This window comes from Otolemur garnettii, unplaced genomic scaffold (assembly GCF_000181295.1).
Source record: "Otolemur garnettii isolate 467f Iridium unplaced genomic scaffold, OtoGar3 scaffold00002, whole genome shotgun sequence".
NCBI classification, from domain to species: domain Eukaryota; kingdom Metazoa; phylum Chordata; class Mammalia; order Primates; family Galagidae; genus Otolemur; species Otolemur garnettii.
In genome coordinates, this window is record NW_003852397.1 from 5,837,828 (window position 1) to 5,859,022 (window position 21,195).

General features: G+C 52.6%; 3 protein-coding genes across 3 annotated transcripts in view; 1 reads left to right on the forward strand and 2 right to left on the reverse strand.

The window, feature by feature from the left end:
• Positions 1-4,716, reverse strand: part of PPIL6 (peptidylprolyl isomerase like 6) — a 34,212-nt gene extending 29,496 nt beyond the window's left edge. Inside the window, exons 1-2 of the mRNA XM_003781813.2 lie at positions 4,582-4,716; positions 973-1,068 (exon numbers count right to left, since the gene is read on the reverse strand). Coding sequence (XP_003781861.1) covers positions 973-1,068; positions 4,582-4,716 — 231 coding nt within the window. The remainder of the gene's footprint in view (positions 1-972; positions 1,069-4,581) is intronic.
• Positions 4,717-4,840: 124 nt separating this feature from the next.
• Positions 4,841-8,038, forward strand: SMPD2 (sphingomyelin phosphodiesterase 2). Its single transcript, XM_003781585.3, has 10 exons — positions 4,841-5,300; positions 5,482-5,578; positions 5,695-5,771; positions 6,113-6,206; positions 6,334-6,423; positions 6,639-6,721; positions 6,849-6,981; positions 7,075-7,179; positions 7,384-7,537; positions 7,638-8,038. The coding sequence occupies exons 1-10, from the start codon at positions 5,251-5,253 to the stop codon at positions 8,021-8,023; spliced, it is 1,269 nt and encodes a 422-aa protein (XP_003781633.1). The 5' UTR covers positions 4,841-5,250; the 3' UTR covers positions 8,024-8,038.
• MICAL1 (microtubule associated monooxygenase, calponin and LIM domain containing 1) lies at positions 8,021-17,722 on the reverse strand. Its single transcript, XM_012806113.2, has 24 exons — positions 17,417-17,722; positions 17,115-17,322; positions 16,760-16,864; positions 16,164-16,268; positions 15,899-16,054; positions 15,208-15,308; positions 14,234-14,491; positions 13,883-13,998; positions 13,576-13,702; positions 13,340-13,418; positions 12,668-12,815; positions 12,058-12,248; positions 11,820-11,908; positions 11,635-11,676; positions 11,317-11,400; positions 11,034-11,190; positions 10,663-10,739; positions 10,134-10,410; positions 9,897-9,991; positions 9,519-9,632; positions 9,315-9,408; positions 8,973-9,072; positions 8,802-8,875; positions 8,021-8,459 (listed from the first exon to the last, which is right to left on the reverse strand). Exons 1-24 carry the CDS (start codon positions 17,672-17,674, stop codon positions 8,311-8,313), a joined length of 3,204 nt encoding a protein of 1,067 aa, XP_012661567.1. The 5' UTR covers positions 17,675-17,722; the 3' UTR covers positions 8,021-8,310.
• Between the last annotated feature and the right edge of the window lie 3,473 nt (positions 17,723-21,195).

The window sequence follows — 21,195 nt, forward strand, 5'->3', positions numbered from 1 at the left end:
AGGCGCCGAGCCGCTATGGTTCTATTTAAATTGCAATGACAACATTTTGTGGCTATGAAAGTATGAGCCTTAGCAAATAGTATTTTTGACTCCGTCTTACACCCTTGTCTGAGCAGCGAATTAAGTAGCCTCATAAAGTAACATTATCTATATGATATTTAATCACAAGGTCACAGGATGTCCTCGTGCAATCAAGCACAGGCAATTGAAACTGCTCTAGTCAGGGGAAAGGAGATTTCATCAGCCACTAGGGAGATGGGGTGGGTGGGGAAACCAGGACTGGACTCCCTATAGGACTGGGCCAGAGATGATGAGCAGGAAGCACACCCCATTCAACCCTCCCCAACACCAGGTACTACTAAGCCAAGATGCTGAGCTAGCATCCTTATCACTTGCCCAGGCAGAGTCAGCTCCCAAGAGGAAACCTGTCTATTATGGTCCCCATGAGTTCTGCTAGCCCTAAGGCACAATCTTCTCTCAGAGTACTGTTAGAGGAGAGAAGGCAGAGAAGGAAGCTTCACTCAAGACAAGTTTGCTCTGTGCAACTTGGTGCCTGTTACAAGAGCGCCCCTAGGCAACAGCTCACACAGCCCCCCTGCTATCTCTGTGATGTACAACCACCCCCACTTTCCAATGTAAGGACCAAGAAGAGGGTCCAGGTGTCATAGGAAGTATAAGAGACAGCAAGGGAGATGGGATAACCATCTGCAGGGGTAAATAGGACCACTGAGACTTTAAAACTTACCTTTATCATCTGCTTTTCAAAGGATAATCTTGTAACTGCTTTACTTTTTCAAAAACCCAGCTTGGCAAATTATTCACATAATTTAGGAAAAGTATACAATTTAGAGAAATGAAAGCTGGTTGCAGTAAAGTCGCTCTCTTTGTTTTTCCAAAGTAGTGCATAGATAAGGTAATTTAGGCATGATTTTGCTTATTGACAATATCTCCCATTCCCCAAGTATCCTTTACCCTTTTTTTCTCCAGTAGATATTGATCCCATGCAAATTCTTGAAGAGGAACTATAATAGGATCTTCAAATTTGGATGGATGAGTAATCTTCAGACTCTAGGTTTCAAAATGGAATAATTAAATCAGGGTAAGTGTTCTTTTAAAGTTGAAATCATTTCTCCCAATTTTTGGGGGGACTTCAGAAGTTTAATACTACACACATGCCCAGAGGCACCTGCACTCACCTCTAATTCACTCCCCAATCCACACTGGGGCTCTGGCTTTTCTGTCTCTCAATTCTAGAGTATAAGCTCATTAAGGCTAAGAACTGTCTTAGTCCCATCCGTCACCATATCTGCCACAGAGTAGACCATCCACACGTAGCAACTGAATAAACAAATGAATGATTTTATGCCAGTCGTTTTGGTGTTCAGCTATGTTCTTTTAGGACTAAGCTATACTCTTGCTAAACCTCAGTGGATCGACAAATACTTTACTTGTAGCTAAAGTAAATGTTATTGCATTAATTCACTGATATATGGATATTGTTGTGGTTATGCCCCTTAGGAAAAAGAGAAATAAATACTAAATAAGTTTAGGTTTAGGTATTGAGTATGTTTTAGTTTGATATATTTTGTTTTGTCTGTAGGAATCAGAATGAATTCTTACTGGTTAGCAACCCTTGTCAAAAAAAAAAATGTTTTGGTCCTTGAGATATTAGCTGAACTTTGCCTCCCTCTAAATAAGAGAAGGCAGTTGAGGTAATAGTAATTAGACCTTGCTTTTCTGAGTGTGTTTGAGAAGTAGATGGGCCAATAGGGAAATGGGACAGCAGCTGCTACGGGCACCATCTCTGGTAGGGACAGTGCTTTTATTCTCTTTAAAAGAAGGTAGTAGCCACGCACACTTCATCAGGGGTGAGCATGGCAAGGGAAGAGAAAGCCAGGACTCAGTGCACCCTACTTTGGAAACAAGAAGAGAGCAACAGGAATCAGGCCATTTCCTTCTTAGGCTACTGTTCACAACCCACAGATGACATGTCCTGTTTCTCAGTTCCGGTGTCTATGTGCAGTCTGAGGCAATCCTGCAGGTTGACTGCTATTTCTGAGGAACCATCTATAAGAACCAGTAAGCCCAATAGTTTTCAAATTAAACATGTCATGCTTTTTCCATATTTGAGTATTTGTTCTAGAATGAACTATGTCCAAATTAAATCACATATAATACTTATTCTTACTCTTTATAATCTAAGTCATTTTTTGTTTTTTTCACTTTTTATTTTTTAATTTTTAAAACTCTATTTGTTAATTGACAGAATAATTATACACATTTATAGGGTTCACAGTGATGTCTCAATACATAGCACATACAATGCATAGTGTTTAGATCAGGGTAATTATTAATAGCATATCCATCATCTCAAGCATTTGTCATTCGTGTTGGGAGCACTTAACACACACCTAAATCTTGGTCAGGTAATCAGGCATCTGAGGTTGCTCACAAATTATCATCTTGGGAATATATTCAAATATCTTTTATTAAGACAGAACTAATTAAATTTTTGTATTTGAGTTAAAATCGGCAAAAGCTTAAGAAAGAAAAAAATATGGCGGCACCTGTAGCTAAAGGAATAGGGGGGCACTGGCCCCATATAGTGGAGGTGGTGGGTTCAAACAAAAAAAGGGGAAAAATTATTAATATAATAAAGATATTGTTTATTTATTAAAGTTTATCAGGGGTTGAATTGTGACCAGAGGGCCAAATATAGCCTACTGTCTGTTTTTTAAAGCCTAAAAGAAATAATTTTTAGATTTGTAAAAGGTTGAAAAAAATCGAAAGAAGAATCATATTTCATGTCTTGTGAAAATTATATGCAAGTCAAATTCAATGTCCTTAATAAAGTTATATTAGAACACTGCCATCATTTACATGTCTGTGTCTGTGTCTTCTTGTCCAACCCAAGCACAAAGTTGAATAGTTGTGACTGAGAGATCATATGGCTCAGAAGACACACGGCTCAGAGGACCTAATACATTTACTATTTGGAATTTACAGAAAAAAATTGCCAACACTTTCTCTACAGTGTGCAGTAAGCACAGAAAACATGTGCCTTCAGAAAATGAAGCTAAGAAAAACAAGACAAATACTCCCTGAAACTCATTAAATACATTAACGTTGTAATTAAGTTTATGGCCATCAACTTCAGCCATAAAATGTTACTGATCCCATCTGCCCATGCAACACAGTCTATAATTTCTAGTTCTTTTGATGATTCATGCATTATCTTCACAGACTTCTGTTCACTTGTTTTCTTCATCTTGATGTAAACTTTACCTATTTTGCAAATTAGTTATTTTCCTGATTTGACATAATTAAAAACTTTTGTTTAACTCAGCAGGCTCTGGAGTAGGCAAGGAGGCAGGGATTTCTTAAGTCTTCTATTTGGGAACATTTTGTTGTCAAGTACCCAGCTGGGTACTTTGGGAGATACAAACATTAAAAAGGTATTGGCTGGGGTCTAGTGAGGTTTTGGAGAGAGCCTTAGCATAGACAGCATTTTTGGAGAAAACCTCAAAGACATTCCAACATTTCATAGATTTTTGTATTTCTCCTGCATTCAGGTTGTTAAGCGTGCTGCAGTATGACTGATCTGGCTAAATTCCTCCAGCTTCTTCAAGTGTTTTTATATCGTTCTGACTGTTTACAAAGAAATGATTCTCCAGAGCACTTGTGGGCCACTTATGAAGAAATCCGGAAAGCCTCTAAGACTGCTATATAAAATTTAAAGAAAACAACCTTTCTGAAGGAACACCATTGTAAAATCGCTTGGGGAGGAAGTTTGTAAAAATTAGCTAGTTATACAGCAACACTTTTCCATAATCATTTTTTCCATAAATTTAAAATCTGTAATTCAATTACAAATTTAAGGCCAGGGATGACGCCTGTGGCTCAGTGGATAGGGAGCCGACCCCCTATATGGAGGGTGGCGGGTTTGAACCTGGCCCCGGCCAAATTGCAACAAAAAGTAGCCGGGGGTTGTGGCGAGCGCCGGTAGTCCCAGCCACTCGGGAGGCTGAGGCAAGAGAATCGATAGCCTAAGCCCCGGAGTTGGTGGTTGCTGTGCGCTGTGATGCTACCGCTCTCTACCGAGGACGATAAAGTAAAACTCTGTCTCTAGAAAAAAAAAATTGAAGGCCAAGTGTAGCGGCTTATGCCTGTAATCCTGGCAGTTGGGAGGCCTGGGAGGACGGGCAGCTTGAGCCAGGAGTTCAAGACCAGCCTGGAAAACAGAGGGAGACCTTGTCTCTAACAACAACAACAACAACAAAAAGTTGACGTGGAACAAATTGTGTGGGATGTGCGTGTGTGTGTGTGTGTGTGTGTACACAGGTGGGAGCTTTTGACTCCCATACAAGTTCTTCTTTCATTTAGACCTCCCTTTAAAGGTCGCCCTTCTCGAAGTCGCACATCGTCCCGGATCCTCCACTCTCCGGATCATCTAGACCCTGCCCGCACCCACGACACGCCAGCCCCCCACCCGGGGAGGTAGAACCCCCGCCCACAGCAGTCCACGGCGGCCGAGACTGGAGCGAGGAGAGTCGCCTGCCTTGGTGGTTTCTCTGCCGTTACCTCAGCTATGCTCTTTGCAATCTGCAGGCTGGAGCTTTTGAAGAGTCCCACCACCTTCACCTGCAGCGGATTCTCGGGCGGCGGCTGCGACACGCACTGGGCAGGCCTGGGCGGGCACGGCGGCAGGCTAGCCATGGCCGCCCTGATGCTCGCCGGGAGCACAAACACCGCGCGTCCCCTCGGCAACCGCGCGGCTCCGCCCCCGCCGCTCGCAGTGGGAGGGGCGCCGGCCGGCGTCGACTGGGCCTTTGCTCAACTTTCCGCCTGTTGCTGGTGAAGCCGGCGAGGGGCCGGCGAGGGGTGCGAAGGCGGCCGCGGCCGGAGACCAGCTCCTGGGACAAGTAGGGGGAAGCCACTCGCCTGGGCGCTCTCTCGGGACCCTGAAGGTTCCTGCGCGCGCCCTCGGCCGACCCGTCGGTGCCCGGATTTCTCAGTGGATCGCCTTTCCGGATTGGCGGGCAGGGCCGGTTGCTGGGGTAACGCGGGGTCAGGCGTAGTCTGAGCGGCTCGGGCCCAGGGGCGCGGCCTTCCGGGGAGCTCGCGGGCGGGGCCGAACACCTGTGCGGGCCGCCCCGGGAGGAGGTACCGCCCGCCCGCCCTCTCCCTCACCCTTTCCCTCGCTGTCGCTGGGGAGGCAGAGCCGTCCCGCACCCCTGGAGCACCCCCGCCATGAAGCCCAACTTCTCTCTGCGACTGAGGGTCTTCAACCTCAACTGCTGGTGAGTTTGTCCGCGGGGCGCGGCCAGTGGCCCACTTTCCCACACTTTTGCACACATACAGTTTTTCTCACAGTCGGGTCACGATCTCGGGTGCACGGGGGAACCCGAACACCAAAGCCCACTTCTGGCTCCAATGGTACCTGCAGTCACCTTCCCCTGGTCCCCTCCTCCCCTCCCGTAGGGGCATTCCCTACCTGAGCAAGCACCGGGCCGACCGCATGAAGCGCCTGGGAGACTTTCTGAACTTGCAGAGCTTCGACCTGGCTCTCCTGGAGGAGGTGAGATTGTGCGACACAGGTGCTGAACCCACGCGGGGAGGAGGGCAGCTAGAGGAGCATAAGAGGACTTTCCTGCTGGGGGAAGGCCAGGTAGGCATCCTTGCCCCTTCCCTCAGGTGTGGAGTGAGCAGGACTTCCAGTACCTGAGACAGAAGCTAGTGCCCACCTACCCAGCTTCACACTACTTCAGGAGGTGAGGAGCTCCCTGGCCCAAAGCCTGTTCTCAGACCTGGGGCTCCCGGCTCTGCTAGCCCTTCCCTATCCTGGCTGCAGCCTCCTCCCTCTCTCCCAACTCTGCCTCGGGTGTGGGAGAAGGAAGGGTGAACCCACAAGATCCTATCTCTTGAGGCATGTCAGCCTCATTATCACTGTTGCCCCATCACCCTCCTACAAAGGTTTCTGCCTTTGTTCTGGGGTTGGTTTCAGCAGTAGAGAAAGTAAAAGTAGCTGATCAGAGGTGGAAGACGGGGGAGGGGAAGAGGACCAGGGGTTTCTTCCTGCTTCTCTGGTTATTAAGCAGGGCTTGGCTTTCAGCGGAGTCATTGGCAGTGGCCTCTGTGTCTTCTCCAAACACCCAATCCAGGAACTCAACCAGCATGTCTACTCCCTCAATGGCTACCCCTACATGGTAAGCCTGACCTCTGACCTCTTCTACCTCCCTTCCCCACAAGGTAGAGGCACCCCTCCTAGGGCTGCAGGGGATGAGCAGAAAGAGGGTGGCGATGTCCTAAGTTACTTCCTCCTCCTACTTGCAGATCCATCATGGTGACTGGTTCTGTGGGAAGGCTGTTGGGCTGCTTGTGCTCCATCTATGTGGACTGGTGCTCAATACCTATGTGACCCATGTAAGTAAAGCCAGCAGTGGTTAGGGTTGGCATGGACAGATAGTACTCCTAGCTCTATTGCCTGGGGGTGAGGTATGGGGGTGGGGGGGTAGGGATCTCCTAAGGTGCACCCATTCTATACCAAAAATCACAACAAGTGACAGATGCCAGATTGATTTAGATCTGCCCCTGGGACTCTGAGTCTTATCTGCTTTAATCTCATGTATCCTGGTCAGCTCCATGCCGAGTACAATCGACAGAAGGACATCTACCTAGCACATCGTGTGGCCCAAGCTTGGGAACTGGCCCAGTTCATCCAGTGTGTGAGCCTGGGCTTGACAGGGGAAGTGGGATGGGGTACAGGGGATAAGGGGTGTCCAAGGCCCCATTTATAGGGCAGAGCTGGCAAGGGAAGAATTCCTGCTTGACCAACCTGTCTCCCCCAGCCATACATCCAAGAAGGCAGATGTGGTTCTGTTATGTGGGGACCTCAACATGCACCCGGAAGATCTGGGTTGCTGCCTGCTGAAGGAGTGGACTGGGCTACGTGATGCCTACCTTGATACTCGGGACTTTAAGGTGAGGACCTGCCTGATTATATTCTCACCAGCATCCCCAGATTTTCCTCCTCCACCTTCCCTGCATCCTACCAGGACCCAACTATTCCTCTAGGGCTCTAAAGACGGCAATACAATGATACCCCAGAACTGCTATGTCAACCAGAAGGAGCTGGAACCTTTTTCCTTTGGCATTCGTATTGACTACATGCTTTACAAGGTCAGCCTCTTCCCCTTAATGTGATTTCACCCACTGTGTCACTTTCATGCACTGTGTCTCTTTATCTGTCACGAGCCTGTGCTGATCCTTTGTTCAGTTAGTTTTGGGCCACCACTGATGGCTGGAGAATAGGATAGCTGGGAGCTGGTTTTCTGGGATGAGGCCCTCATGTATAAGCTTCTCTCTGGCTCTTACATTTCCTAGGCAGTTTCTGGATTCTACATCTCCTGTAAGACTCTCGAAACCACTACAGGCCATGATCCTCACAGAGGCAACCCCCTCTCTGATCACGAGGCCCTGATGGCTACTCTATATGTGAGGCACAGCCCCGCCCCAGAAAACCCCAGGCCTATCAATGGTGAGTGACTTCCTCCCACCCTTTGCCTTGGCCCTTCTCCACCTTAAGGCAGGCCTTCCACTCTGACCTGCTGCTGCTCCACTGCACTGCCTTGTTCTAGGACCAGCAGAGACACCACAGCTGATCAGTGTACTAAGGGAGGCCTGGACAGAGCTGGGTATGGGCATGGCTCAAGCTCGCCGGTGGTCCACCTTCACTGGCTATGTGATCAGTCTGGGGCTGCTTCTGGGATTGGTGTGTATCCTGGTAGCTGGAGGAGGGGCCAAGGAAGTTGCCATATTGCTCTGGATCCCCAGTGTAGGACTGGTCCTGGGGGGAGGTACAGTCTACCTCTTCCATACACAGGAGGCCAAGAGCTTATATAGAGCCCAGGCTGAGCTCCAACATGTGCTGGGAAAGGCAAGGGAGGCCCAGGATCTGGGCATAGAGCCTCTGCCAGCCCCACTCCTAGGGCAGCAAGAGGGGGATGGAGCTGAGGATCAATAAAGCTTGACTCTTTAATGGCTCTGCTTTTTTCTTATACATAGAGGCAGTGATGGGAGCCAAGGGTCATTGTCGACTGTAAGGCTCCTCCTACCCATCTTCTGCCTTCCTTGCACACCTTCCACGTCCCACCTGCAGGTAGCCTAAGACTTGTCTATGATAGAAACATTTTAATTGTAAATAGTGAGGCCCTGTCCCAGGCAGCCAGATGAGCAGGGCTGGCACTGCAGGTGGCACTGTGTTGGGGTGAGGTGGCCTTGTAGGGAACAGGGCAGGCAGCCCACTTTCTTCTAGCCCTGGGCCCCTGACCCCAAGGTCAGCTCGCTGAGCCTGCGCTCTTCCTGGAAGCGGATGAGGGCATCTCTCTGGTTCACCACGTCCACCAGTTTCCTCAGGACCTGGTCCTCAGCCTGCCGATCGGCAGCTGTCTTTAGGGTTTCTGAAGGGAGGAGACAAGGCTTAGAGAACAGGGAACTGGGCAGGGAGGCAGGAGAGGCACAACCTAATCCTGGCCTATGTGACTTCTACAACCCAGGCTTTGTTTCTTAACCTGTAAAATTAGAGGGTTTGTCAATATCCGTGCTTTACTGGCATTATTTAGCAGCAGCACCATTTTTGGAGGAATCTTATAAAAGCCCAGTTGTGTAACCCTGATTGAACTGAAGGGACAGTAGGGCTTTGGAGCCCCACCCATGCTGCTTGATCAGTATCTGAAGTCATGAGACTTATTGCACACCAGCCAGCCCTGGGATATGTCTCCCTCTCCCCACATCCCACCTACCTTCCCGGTTCATGTAGCTGCGCAGCTCCTGGTCCAGTTGCCACTGTTTCTCCTCCAGGTTCAGCTCCTGCACCCTGTGGAGGTCAGGGATTGAAGAGGCGAACCTGTTCAGGGTACACAAGGGACTGGGGTCTGGCCCATGAACCACTGTCACCATTCCCTGCCCCTTACGTGATCATGAGCTCAGCTTCCTCAGCAACCAAGCTGTTTCTTTTCTGAACAAGCTGTAGCAGCTGTTCTACCGACAGTTCCTTTTGCTGTTCTGGGGAGCCTGATAAGAAGGAAGATGGGTGAGCGATGATCAGGAGGCCTCCAGCCAGGGCCACAGGATTCATGGGCTTAGGGGTGACAGGATCCGGGGAAAGAAGGATGTTATGGATATGTCAGAGAGCAGTGTGGCGCAGCCATTGGGCCTGCTGTGGGCCATAGCCTGCTTTGAGGGATGGCGGGGGGCTGAACACATTGCTAAGTGGCAGGAGCATGTCTTAGCTTGTCCCTCCCATCTTTACTCACTGCTCTGGCTCCTAATGGCCTGCTCCAACTTCACACCCTTGGCCTCCAGTTCTCTCAGAGCAGCTTCAATCTCATTTAGTCGCCGTTGAATGGCCTAAGGAATACAAGATAGGAGACCCAAAAATCTCTGGATTACTCAAGAACAGTGCACTGGAGGAGCTCCAGTCTCAGAACTCTAACCCCACAAGAATCTGTAGGCCTTACCTGGGCCTTACAAAACCGCTTCATCTCCTCCTCCTTAGCACGGCGCAGCAGAGTCCTACGCCATGTTGGGTACTTATTCATGGTGCCTGAGGTCTTGGCCAAGGTCAGCAGGACCTGTGGGTGGGTCAGGCAGTTAGTAGTAGGGCCTGACCACCCTGGTGGACAGGAATTGGGGAAGCTCTAGAAAGGGAAGAACCTGGACTAGAAGTGAGGTAGGTTCTGGTAGAAAAGATAGAGGCTAAGAGACAAGAAAGGCTGGGTAAGAGAAGGGCACAGAGGATGGAGTATGGTGTGGGTTCCTCCTGTGGGCGGTGGAGAGTGTTTAGTGGACGTGTGCTGGCTGGGGCAGAGTAGGTGGTCACATTTCCACTCACTGACCTGCTCTGTGTCTGCGTCCAAAGGCACATCTTCTTCTTCTTCTTCTTCTTCTTCACTGGAGGAGGAGCTTTCTTCCTCCTCCATCGCCACAAGAACTGAGCAGGGGAGAAGCACACAGGCCCTAGATACCCTAGATACCCACGACTTCCCTATTCTCAAGAATTCCCTTTGCAAGAATCTCCACACTCCTGCCCCCATGCCCACCTGGATCACCACTTCTGAAGAAAGAACAGTTACCTTGAGGTCCCTGGACTGGCATGCCCCAACCCAGGAAGCTGCCCTCCAGGGCCTGGCGGGCCAAGGCAGAGCAGCTGCGGGGAGGCTTGGGTGGAGGCTCCAGTTCTGGGTCAGGGGTGAGATGAAGAGAGGACAACCGCTGGCGTTCTGGGCTGGAGAGGCGGATCAGCCGACGGGTGGGCTGGCTGGGGTTTGGAACAGGACTGGCCCTTTCTTGTGAGGCTCTGGGAGTTGGGGGGCTTGGTGGCATACTGATTTCACCTGGTGTAGGAAGCTCCTGGAAAAGTCACCATGTGGTCTGGTTAGTGACCTGTCCAGTGTGGTGTTAAGACTACCCCTTTAGAGCACAAGCAGGTCATGGTATTCATTCACTTAACACCATGTACTGAGCAGTGTCAGGCAGTGTTCTAGATAACGTGGGACACAGCAGGAAGTAAATATATCCCTGCCTTCATGGAGCTCACATTCTAGTGGAGGACAACATTCAGTTATGCCTGGCAATGCCCCAGAACACACTTGTAGTTTTTACCAGACTCTCAGGGCCTTGGTCGCTGCCATCCTCTTTGTGGTCCAGCTGGGGCAGGTGCTGGAGGCAGTAGAAATGTTCTGGGAAGGGTGAAGAAGGGAGAGGACATCAGGTGTAGGCAGCCCAATGCCCAGATAATCAGGGAAGGTGCGGGGATGGGGGGCAACATGACTTGAATTTGTAGGTGAATTCTGCCAGCTCCTCCTGGAGCTCTGGAGGGGAAAGAAGACCCTAACCTCAGGGGAACAAAGTGCCATTTTGAGCCCATTTTCACCTGTGTCCAGTACCCAGTTCCCCTCTCCCCTCAAGCTCCTTGTTCCCTAGGTAAGGCCAGGTCCAAAGTCACTCTAAAGGTCTCTTCCAGGCCCACTCACTATCTCCTGGAAGTCGCCCGTAGCCACCTGGCCACAGCGTGGCCTCACAGGTATGGCAGCGGAAGCAGCTCCGGTGGAAGAAATGGCCGTCAGCATAGAGGCGTTCCAGGACATAGAGGTCTTCCCCACAAAGTGCACACAGGTTCCTGGCACCAGGCTACATGGACCAGTGGGACACAGGGTCAGTACAGCCAAAGCCACCTGCAAATTTCTCCTTTCCCCTAAAACAACCCTTCCCTGCCCTCCGCAGGCCTCTGCCTGCAGATAGAATCCTGGCTCTCACCTCCTGGTGCTGAGACGGGGGTGTCAGAGGTACACCAGGCTCAGGGACAGATGACTCCTCAGTACTTGGGGTCTCAGCCTCTACCTAAGAAGGTAAGTGCTCAGGCTGGGAGGATAGAGGGGCAGGATCCCAAGTGGACGTGTGCAGATGAATAAAAAGGGCTAAACATTGAAAAGTGAGCCTGGGCAGGGAGGCAGATAGGGGTTTACAGGACCTGGGGTGGGGAGCAGGACATGGGAGGCAGGACACAGGAAACAGTACCTGGGGAAGGGGAAGAAAATGGGAAGAGGGGACTGTCCATCCCCTGCCTGCATGTACCTCCAAGCGAGGCTTCTTGCCAGCAATATCTTCCCCGTTTTCCTGCAACAAGTCCTATAGCTCTGAGCATGAGTCTTTAAGTCCCCAATCCTCCCCTTACTCCTTTTCTGGATGTCCTCACCATCATCCCAGGGACCTCTACTGGGTACCCCCTCCCCAGCCTCAACCCTGCCCAGACTCTCTACCTTGGCCCGGGTCCGTTGCAAGGTCCTCTGAAGTTTTCCAAGGAATAATACAGCACTAGAGGTCCCTGGAGAGGCTTGGCCAACAGGGCCTGCAAGGAGAGCCAGGGTAGATGGGGAGGCCATACTGCACCCCCCAAATAGATACCTCTTCTAGGCTGGCCTTCAGAGGACACCTTCTCTCACATGCACACACAATCCCTTCCCCACCCCTGTCCCACCTGCCCACCCTCCAGGTCACCTGAGCTGTGAAGTGTACTCTTGAAGGTACTATGGAATTGGCTGAGATAGGCGATAAGGCCCAGTGGGTCACTCCCTGCTACGACTGCCTGTGCAGACACGACCGGCGTGATGCCCAGCTCATGCTCAGCTACCTTTAGTGCCCAGGCAGTGGCTTCCAGAGCCCCCATCCCTTGCAGCTCTGAGGGTTCCCTGGGGGGAGTCAGAAAGAGAAGCCAATGGAAGACAAGAACCTGGCCCACTGAGGGGCGAAGGGGTGGGGACAATGGGTGGGGAATGACAGCAAGCAGGGGCTGGGGTCCCATAGGGAGGAGGGGGCATGAAGTTTTGTTGTTTCTGCTACCCCCACCAACCCAAGGACAACTGTTTCTTGTCTCAGGACCCTCTACATTCACTAAGCTCTTCCCCATCAGAATGCATTTTCAAGAGACTCGGGGCAGAGCCAGGCAGGAATACCGTTTCTAGGGAGGGGAGGTGACGGGCAGGAGTGGTGGAGCTAGGACTCAACTGGATGTGCTAACTCCTGCACAGCAATCTCCCCACCGTGACATAGAGGGAGGGGGAAAGGAAGGAATGGTCTGCCAGTGTCCCTGTGCTGATCTTAAACTCACAGCAGGCTGGGCCGCAGCCGGTGCACCAGGGCACACAGAGCTAGCCCGTTTGTCCACGAGGAAGACAGGTTGGTGACGTGGACTCCTGGGTAACCAGCTGTCTGCTCCTGGCACCAGCGGAGGAGCTCCTCCTGGGTACCTGCTGATGCTGGGAGAGAAGGTTGTGCTGTGTTCAAGGCCTCCCTGCCCCACCATGGCTCACAGAGAGCCCAGTGGCTGGGTGTGAGGTTCTGGCGGGGACAACTCAGGGCACCAGCCCAAAGCTCACTGTCTGCAGCACTTTCTTCATCCCAGTGCTCTCATTTTTAAAAAATCCCTTTTTGGAATAACATGGAGGAATGAATAAAGTGAAATCACTCCTAGTTGCACATAGGGCAGCCAGTCATGAAAGGCAGCTGCGGGGACTGCAAGGCTAGAAGGGGGTGGAAGCACTGCGGCTGCCCCCAAGCAGTTGTTAAGATACAAATGGTGTCCTCTCAGACTGGCAAACAGCTGCTGCTGAGTGGCCCGCTGCCCCCACACCCTCCAGGAGGTCCAGACCACCCCATGTGCAACAGCGAGGGCTCCAGCATGCTACTCCCCTCCTGAGGCCGCAGCTACTGTGATGGGTACTGTCTGGGCCCTACTGTTAGTAAATGTTTTGGCCAACCCCCTCAAGGAAAGCTTGCTCACCAGCGGCTGGTTTCCCTGCGTCTGTCTTGTCACTCATCTGCACAGGCTCGTTGGCCAGCACGTCGTATAGGTCTCGTACCTAAGGCAGTCCCTCTCAGGTCTCCAGGCAGGCCAACCCCTCTGCCCCTCAGTCCCATTGGGGAGGGTCTGCCAAGGGGCAGTGACTAGGCAGGGAAGGCCTAACTTCGGAGTAGGGTGCTGACTTGGGAAACCTGTTAGGGTGCCAGGGGTCTGACCTGATTGGGGGTCACAGCCTGGAGGTTCAGGTTGGGGTAGCGGGTGGCTGGGTCCAGCCCATACTGGGCCACGTTACGATGCATGTTTTCTGGGGATGTCTGTGACAGAAGCTGGTACAGGCTCTCACTGAGGGAGTGGGGGTAGGAGCCATGGCCGTGAGTCAGAGGTTACCTGTCAGCACCCACCCCTAAGGGACTGCCAGCCCTTTCTTTTATTCTTTCTTGCCCATGCCCACATCTATTGACCCAGCATACCCTCTTCCTTGTCCCATATCCCACCCTGCCCGTACTTCCAACTCAGCCTCACCGCTCAGCCAGCACCTCTAGGGGCCCAGTGCCCTCTGCCCACCGTTTCACCATCCAGGCTGCATCAAAGGCTGCCAAGAAGCCCCGGGCCACTCCAGTGCCCAGGGGCCAAAAGGGCTGCAGAGTCAGAGGAATAGAAAACCGCTTAGTGAAAAGCCAGTGGGAACATCTCAAGCCCAGATCCCCTCCATGGTCCCAGCATGGGGGCCCATCTCCACACCAGGCAGCCTCTCACCTCCACCCTGCAGCCCTTAGCTCCTCCCTTCAACAAGCAGCCCTTTTTTATTCCTTACTTCCTATAGGTAGCTTCCTCCCCCAGCCATGAAACCCTTGTGCCTTGTGAATACCTCACCTCCACCAGGCAGTCCCCAACCAGTCCCAGCAGCAGGCGGGCACCATGCTTCTCTTGCACTCTAGCAGAACTTTCTGCCCGCATCATGCTTGTGAAGTCAAAGGCAGAGACATCAGGCTGCCCACGGGAACCATGAGCGAACTCTAGTTTTCCAAGCTTGCCATGTGTGGCGAAGTCAGCAGCTGCCCGGGCAAAGCGCTGTAGAGCCTCAGGCACTACATTGGCACTGCCCAGCAGTCGATCGGTCTCCGGCCAGTCCTACATAGCCAACATATCAGAATCTCTGAGACGTCTGAGAGCAGGGCCGAGGGGCCAGTCCCATGCCCTGGGGTGTGGAAGGTGTACATACTGAGGCCCAGAGAGGGAGGGGACTGTCCCGGCCTACATAGCAGCTGAAGGCTGAGCTGGGACTAGAATTCTAATGGCCTAGAATTCGTAAAGCTCATTCTTCAGCACCCCACCCCTGCGGCAGGAGTCCCAGGTTCTGCTCTGCCCACGAAGCCTGATGTCATTACTGTTATATACTTGCTACTGAACTTGTCAGAGCTTCAGTTTATCCATCGTTTAGAGACAACACACTTAACTTACCAATGTACTCATAAGAATTAGATGAGAAAAGGCAAAGTTATCTCTCAACACAGTACCTAGCACATAGTAGGCACTCACTGAGTTTATTCACTCAGCAAATATGTCTTGGGGTGTTCTAGGCACCAGGAATTAGCAGCAAGCAAAAGAAAAAGAGATAAAAACCTCTGCCCTCATAGGGCCTGTATTTGTAGTACATGTATAGTGACTGATATAAGGTGTTTAGCCCAGAATGTTGCCATGAAAATCCCCACAGAGAAGAGCTTGCAGAAAATCCCTGCAGGGAAGAGTTAATGCAGGGCAGAGGCAGGAGAGGATGGGGACCCTCCACACTGAGGTCAACTGTGTCCAAGTCTGGCCTCCACCTCCCTGTGCCCACCAGGCCCCACCTGACGCAGCACTCCCAGGCGCAGCAGGCATTGCTTCTTGGCTGTCATCACAAAGTAGTGCGTGTCATCTTTGTAGTACACTATGTTCTCCAGATCAATGCCTGGAGGAACAAGGCAAGGGACAGGAGATATGCCTTCTGGAGATTATGTATCTGCTGTGCAAACACCCAGCCATGGCCTGACATGTTAGAGCTGGAATCCCAGCTTAGACTGCAGTGAGCACTGCACACATAGAACCCTGCAGGTCCTGGTGGCACAAAGGACCATTTGTATGAGACTCAGGAGGCCTGAGAGTTTGGAACAAAGAGGGAAAGCTGGGTGGGATGGCAGCTGGGAGACATGCACCACATGGTCACATAGCAGTGTGAAGCCAAAGTAAACTTCGGGCATCATCTGGAGGTGCCACTTTGTTTTCACTTTACATCATTTTTTTTTATAGCAAATCATAAAGGAGCACAAAGCAAAATTCTCATGCGTTTTATGAGAGATTTCTCATAAATCTCATGCTTGGTGGCCAAGTGAGGCTGGGCCTGTTTAATCCCTCGGGGAAAGGTTCCTTCCCCTTTGCTGCTGAGATCACAAAGATGGAAAAGTTGAGATTCCTTGTGGATTCCTGAGGGCGGGTCTGGAAGGGAGAGGTGGCAGCAGCCCACAGTCAGGGCGGGGGGACCCAGCAAGAGGAGGCTCTGACCTGTGGCTTTGAGCAGGCTCTGGAAGAAGCTCTGGTTGTAGATCTTGGCCACACCGCTGATCTCGGGAACCTGAGTCTCCTCCACGGTGCGCCTGTTCACAAAGTTGGCTGTGATGCCAATAGCCAGTTTGCCTCGCATTTCGCGGACTTTGAAGCCTAGAGGTGGGAGTAGATGGGTAGTGGCAGGAGAAGAAGGGGATAACAGCCTAGAAAGGCCCAGGGGGAACCAAACATGCTGACTTTTTTGAGAGAAAGGATCATTCACCTTCAGGAACGAATTTCCCTCCTGCAGCAGAAATGAGGACATCAAATTCATAGTTGGCCAGCTGAACAGGGGGGTTGGGCTGGAGCTGGGCACACCAGCCACTCCCTAAGGCAAGGGGCACGAGAGGCAACAAAGGTGTAGAAGTCAGAGGGGCCCCTACACTCCCAGGACAAGCCAGTGAAATACTGTAGAATCTCTGTACATTGACAACCCAAGGGACTGTAACAAACTGGGCAATGTACAGAAGTGGTCAACATAAGGCACAAGACTACTGTACTGATGAGCACACGTAGTCTGGTCTATGAAAATTAGGTCAACTTAAGGAGGTAGTCAATGTAGGAAGGTGGTCAACTACGGACGTTCTACCGTAATTAAAATAGATGATACACTAACAGATTACACCTTTATACCATGGAAGGCAGGTAAGGAGGAAATGTTACTCTCCTGCGAATGCTCAACCTGAGACTCAGAGTGGTTTGCCCAAGGCCACACCATTAGTAAAGGAGAATCAGCTGACTCCGAGCCCCACCCTTTTTTAGACACTGGCCTAGAGCTCCTTGGTGGGTGGGAGTTCCTAGGAGCACAGAAGTACTTACCCTTTCTGGGAGGGGGCTGGAGGCCAGTGAAAGTGACACCCCAGTGAATTTCCACCCCCAGCAGTAAAGCTACCTTCAGCAGAAGCAGCTGGAGCTGCCGGATGCCTAGAAGAAAGAGGACATTAAGAACAAGGACCCCAGGGCTGCACAGCCCCCAAGCACCAGTGTGTGCCTGGTCAGGGCTGGAGAAGGTCTGGGAGATCACTCAGGCCAAGTGCCGGCTTTACAGATGAGGGACCTGAGTCTTCCAGGTCTCCTGGCTGATGTGAATCTTGCCTACTCTGATTTCCCCCCCCACTAGCCTGCATCCAGGCCCAGGCTCACCCACCCCTCCAGGTCACCACATGGTGCTCACTGATGTGGTCCAGGGTGCCAGTGCAAAAGCGTCCATAGAACTTCTTGGCGCCAAGAGCCCGCAGGTCATGGATGGTGAAGGGCCAGAGGTGGAGCACATTGTGACGGGAGAACTTGGTGCGCTTTTCCACCAGGACCACACGAGCCCCCAGCAGGGCCAGCTCCACAGCAGCCCGCAGCCCGCAAGGTCCAGCACCCACCACCAGGCACTGTGAACACACAGGGCAGTGGGGATATGGTGTCCTGTCTCCTCCTCTGTCTCCCCCATTCCCCATGCCTCATCCCAGGCACTGGTATATCTACCTTGGTGCTCGTGCAGGCCTTGCCCTGCTGGTAGACAGGCTGCCCGGCTCGCTTGTCCAGCTTGGCCCACAACGACTTGGCATTCCAGTAGTTGAGCTGGGCTTTGATCTTGTGGTACTGGGGCAGACCCCCACCAGGCTCCAGCCCTAGGGCCCCACATAGCCCCTGGAAGCTGCTCAGCACATCCTGGCACAGCTGGGCCTGTAGGAAGCTCTCAAAGTGGGCATGTGCTGGGTTGGTGGAGGTGGGTGAAGCCATGGAGGCCTCCTGGGCCTCTGGTGAGGGGAGTGGCCAGGCAGAGACAGTGGCTGCTGGAAAGAAGGGAAGAGAAGGGGAGGGGCTGGAGAAAGGAGGAATGGGAAAGGAAGGGGAAGAAAAGAGAGCAGGTTGTGTCCCCAGGAGCTTGGGCCAGCTCTGCTCCAGAGAGCTGCTATCCCGTCCACCCAAAGTGAAATTCACCAAATTTGGAAAAGAAAAATCAACAGTGCCGGATTCACCAGGCATACGGAGCCATGGGAGCCTACAGCCCAGCCTCCCTGCCTAGGGATTTCCAAGCCCTGAGGCCGGGTTTCTTCTGCCTTCTCCAGATCCTGGAAGTAGAATTTCTCAGACGTGGAGAGGGCACGGTGCCCAGGAGGAAGGCTTCCTTGTGTGTACAGAGGAACAGATAATAAACTGCAACTGCTGCCGGGCACACATTCTGCCCTATGTCACCCCACACCTCCCTGGGCTGCATGCCTTTCCACCTCCATGGATTCAGTGCTACGCTGGATGTGGGAGGTGTCTGGTGCCAAGGACAAAGATTTCCTCCTGAGCACTCGTGCTTGTCTCCTTATGAGAGAAGACAGCCTCTGCCTACGAAGGTTCCACTTCCCACCACCAAACTACCGCAGCAAGCAGCCAGAGGATGTTGCAGCTGACTGGGTAATAAAGGCCTGGGTCTATTTCTGACTCCCTGTGGTCAAAACACTTCCCCTGGGAACTTGCCCTGCTTCAGGGGGCCTGAGGAATGGAGGGCCACAGCAGCCAGCCGGTTCGCCCCTCCTAGGTCCCTCCCACCCCAGTCGACAGCCCACCCCACCCCACCCCGCCCGCTGTCCGCGGTCCGCTCCCAGCAATCTACACACATAAGGCTCTTCTTTGTTCCCCCTTCCTCGCTCGGACCCCCACGCAACTTGAGGGGTGTCAAAGGGGCTTTCATGCAGGGACAGGAAAGGTTCAGAAAGTATGGAGGATGCGGTTGCCCATGAAGAGTCAGGGAGGGTGGGTGGCAACAGTAGGGGCGGGGCCCTGGGGCCCCCCCTTCCCCTAAACTCCCGCTCCCCAGCTGCCCTCCGCTCCCAGCCTGCCGCACCGAGGCAACAGACTAAAGCCGTCCTTTGCGGGTCACCTAGATGAGGGCGGAACGAACTTAAGGAAGGGCAGAGGTCCCTCTCGGGCATGGGGGTGGGGTGGAGCACCTAGGAGAATGGAGAGGAAGGGGGCAACCCAGCCTGGAAACGCCGGGACAAAGGAGGTGCGAGGCACCGGGCCGAAAGGATGGAGACGGTGCTGGATCACAGGTGGCGGGGTGCGGGCGACCCAATACTCAGGACGGAAAAGTCTGCACAGGGGCTGAGCAGGGCGGAGCGTGGGGCAGCCGGGCCGGACCCGCCAGGCGTGGTTCCCAGGCGTCCGGGGCCGCACTTCCAGGAAGCTCCGGCTCGCCCGCGCCTCCACCCTTCCCCAGCCCAGGTCCGCAGCGGGACGCACAGCTGGCTCAGCTGCACGACTTACCGGGCGGCTTCGGGGCCGGGAGGCACCGCTTCCTGCCGGGCGGGCCACCAGCCGGGGCGGAGGGCGGGCGGGGGCAGGGCAAGCGGAGGGAGCGCGAGAGCGAGCCTGGGATGCGGGGCCGCCCACCGCGTGCGCCCGGCTCGGGTGTGCTGCGGCTGTGGGCTTAGGCGCGAGGCGCGGAGCGCAGCTGAGGATTTACTCGGACCTCATTAGCATCTTATTACGCTGCGATCTCCCGGGGCTCAGCACCGGCCGGGGCCGCCCACGCCTGCAGGGTGGCGCTCGAGGGCGTGGCACTGCAGACACCCGTTCCGCTTTGGGGCCTCCGAGCGGGTCGCGTTTGGAGAGGACCAGGAAGCCGGAGAGTCAGGGGCGCTGGCTGTCGCCGCGCTCACCTGCGGCTTCGAGCTTCCTCTGCGGGCCAGGCGAGGACCACCCTCCCGGGCCCAGTACCAGCTCCTCCAGCAGCTTCCTAGCGCCGGGCCGAGAGGGCGCTCGGGCTCGGTAGGAAGTTTGGAGAAGCTGGTGGGTGCGACGGTGGCGCCAGAACGTCTGCGCTCTCTTAACTGGAGATCCACGGCCCGGGTGCTCAAGGATGGATCCAAGCGCCGGGTCGTACCCTCTGCAGCAGGTCTGCCTTTAGACCCTGGCTGAGGGCAAAGGACACGGATTAAAGTCCTTGGAGTTTGGCAATCTGCAACTTCCAAATGGGTATGAGAAGTGAGAGGGCACTGGGAAGGGGTGTTTAGACCACTACCAAGAAGAGGAGAATTGGGAGGGGTGTGTGGGAAGACTCGTAGGTCCGTGTGTTCAGAATGCTTTATCGTGAGGACCCACGGAACTGTCATTGCTGAAAAGGGCTTCAGTAGACCTTGGATCAACGTCCTCAGATTTAAAGGTACTCGTCCAAGGTCATTCAGGTAGTTAATAAAAAACTCTAATTTATTGAGCGTCATACTACTATTACCGTAATCTCAGCGTTCACAACAGTCCCCACTTTACCGAAAAGGAAACAGTTACAAAGGTTGGGGACCTGCACACAGCAGTGGCAGAGCTGGTATCCTGACTCAAGTCTATCTGGGCTCCACCACACCAGTGTTGATCCAACGTGACAAATGAATGATTAGCATTATAAGAAGCTGTTTCTTATTTAGAGGAAGTGACACTGTTACACAAACCAAGGAATAAATGAGAGGGTTGCTGTCCTGGAGATCCAAGGACCATAAAGAGCTGGGGGATTTGGGGCTCTTCCTTTCTCTTCATTCTCACTTTGCATTCTTCTAGAAACCCTCTAGACTCAGTAACACTGGTGCTCCTAGCTGGAGCTGAGAAGCAGGCAGCGGGAGGAAAGCGAGGGGAAGGGCCTGCTCTTTGCCAGGAGAGGCCAGGGAATTCTGAGGTCGTGATCAGGAAACTAGGGCAGCCTCCCAGCCAGGCACATCCTAGCTCATGAGTTAGACACGTCATTTGGCTTAAAATTAATTTCGTATAGGAGACACACCCATATTTAAATAGTGCAAAAACATTCTAAAGTCCACTACAACTGGGTTACCAGGCTCTTAGAATCATCTTATTTCCCTTTCATTAGCAGATGGCAAACAACTAGCTGCTCCGATCCACATTTGCAAAGGTCCCACGGGGTCTGGCTTGAGTCATAACTTTAGTTACAGCCAGAAGGGTTATTTGGCTCTCTGAATGGCAAATCGTAAAATCTCTTCAAGAATGACCACAAAACAAAAATGAGTTCATCAGTGCTAAGAAAACTGCTGACTTGGAGTTTCAATTTATGCTAATTAGACTTAACAGCAAAGCATAAAGTGTGAGGAATACATTGCTCTGGAATCCAGAAACCTGGCAGATTTCAGATTTGCTTTACACTAGCCTGGTAGAAACTTTCAAGTCACCAGCCACTATGGAGGCAATTTAGTTACTCAACCTCCTCAGCCCATTTTAATTCTAAAATCCTGTTATTTGATGTTGCTGGCCTCAAGTGTATAAGTATT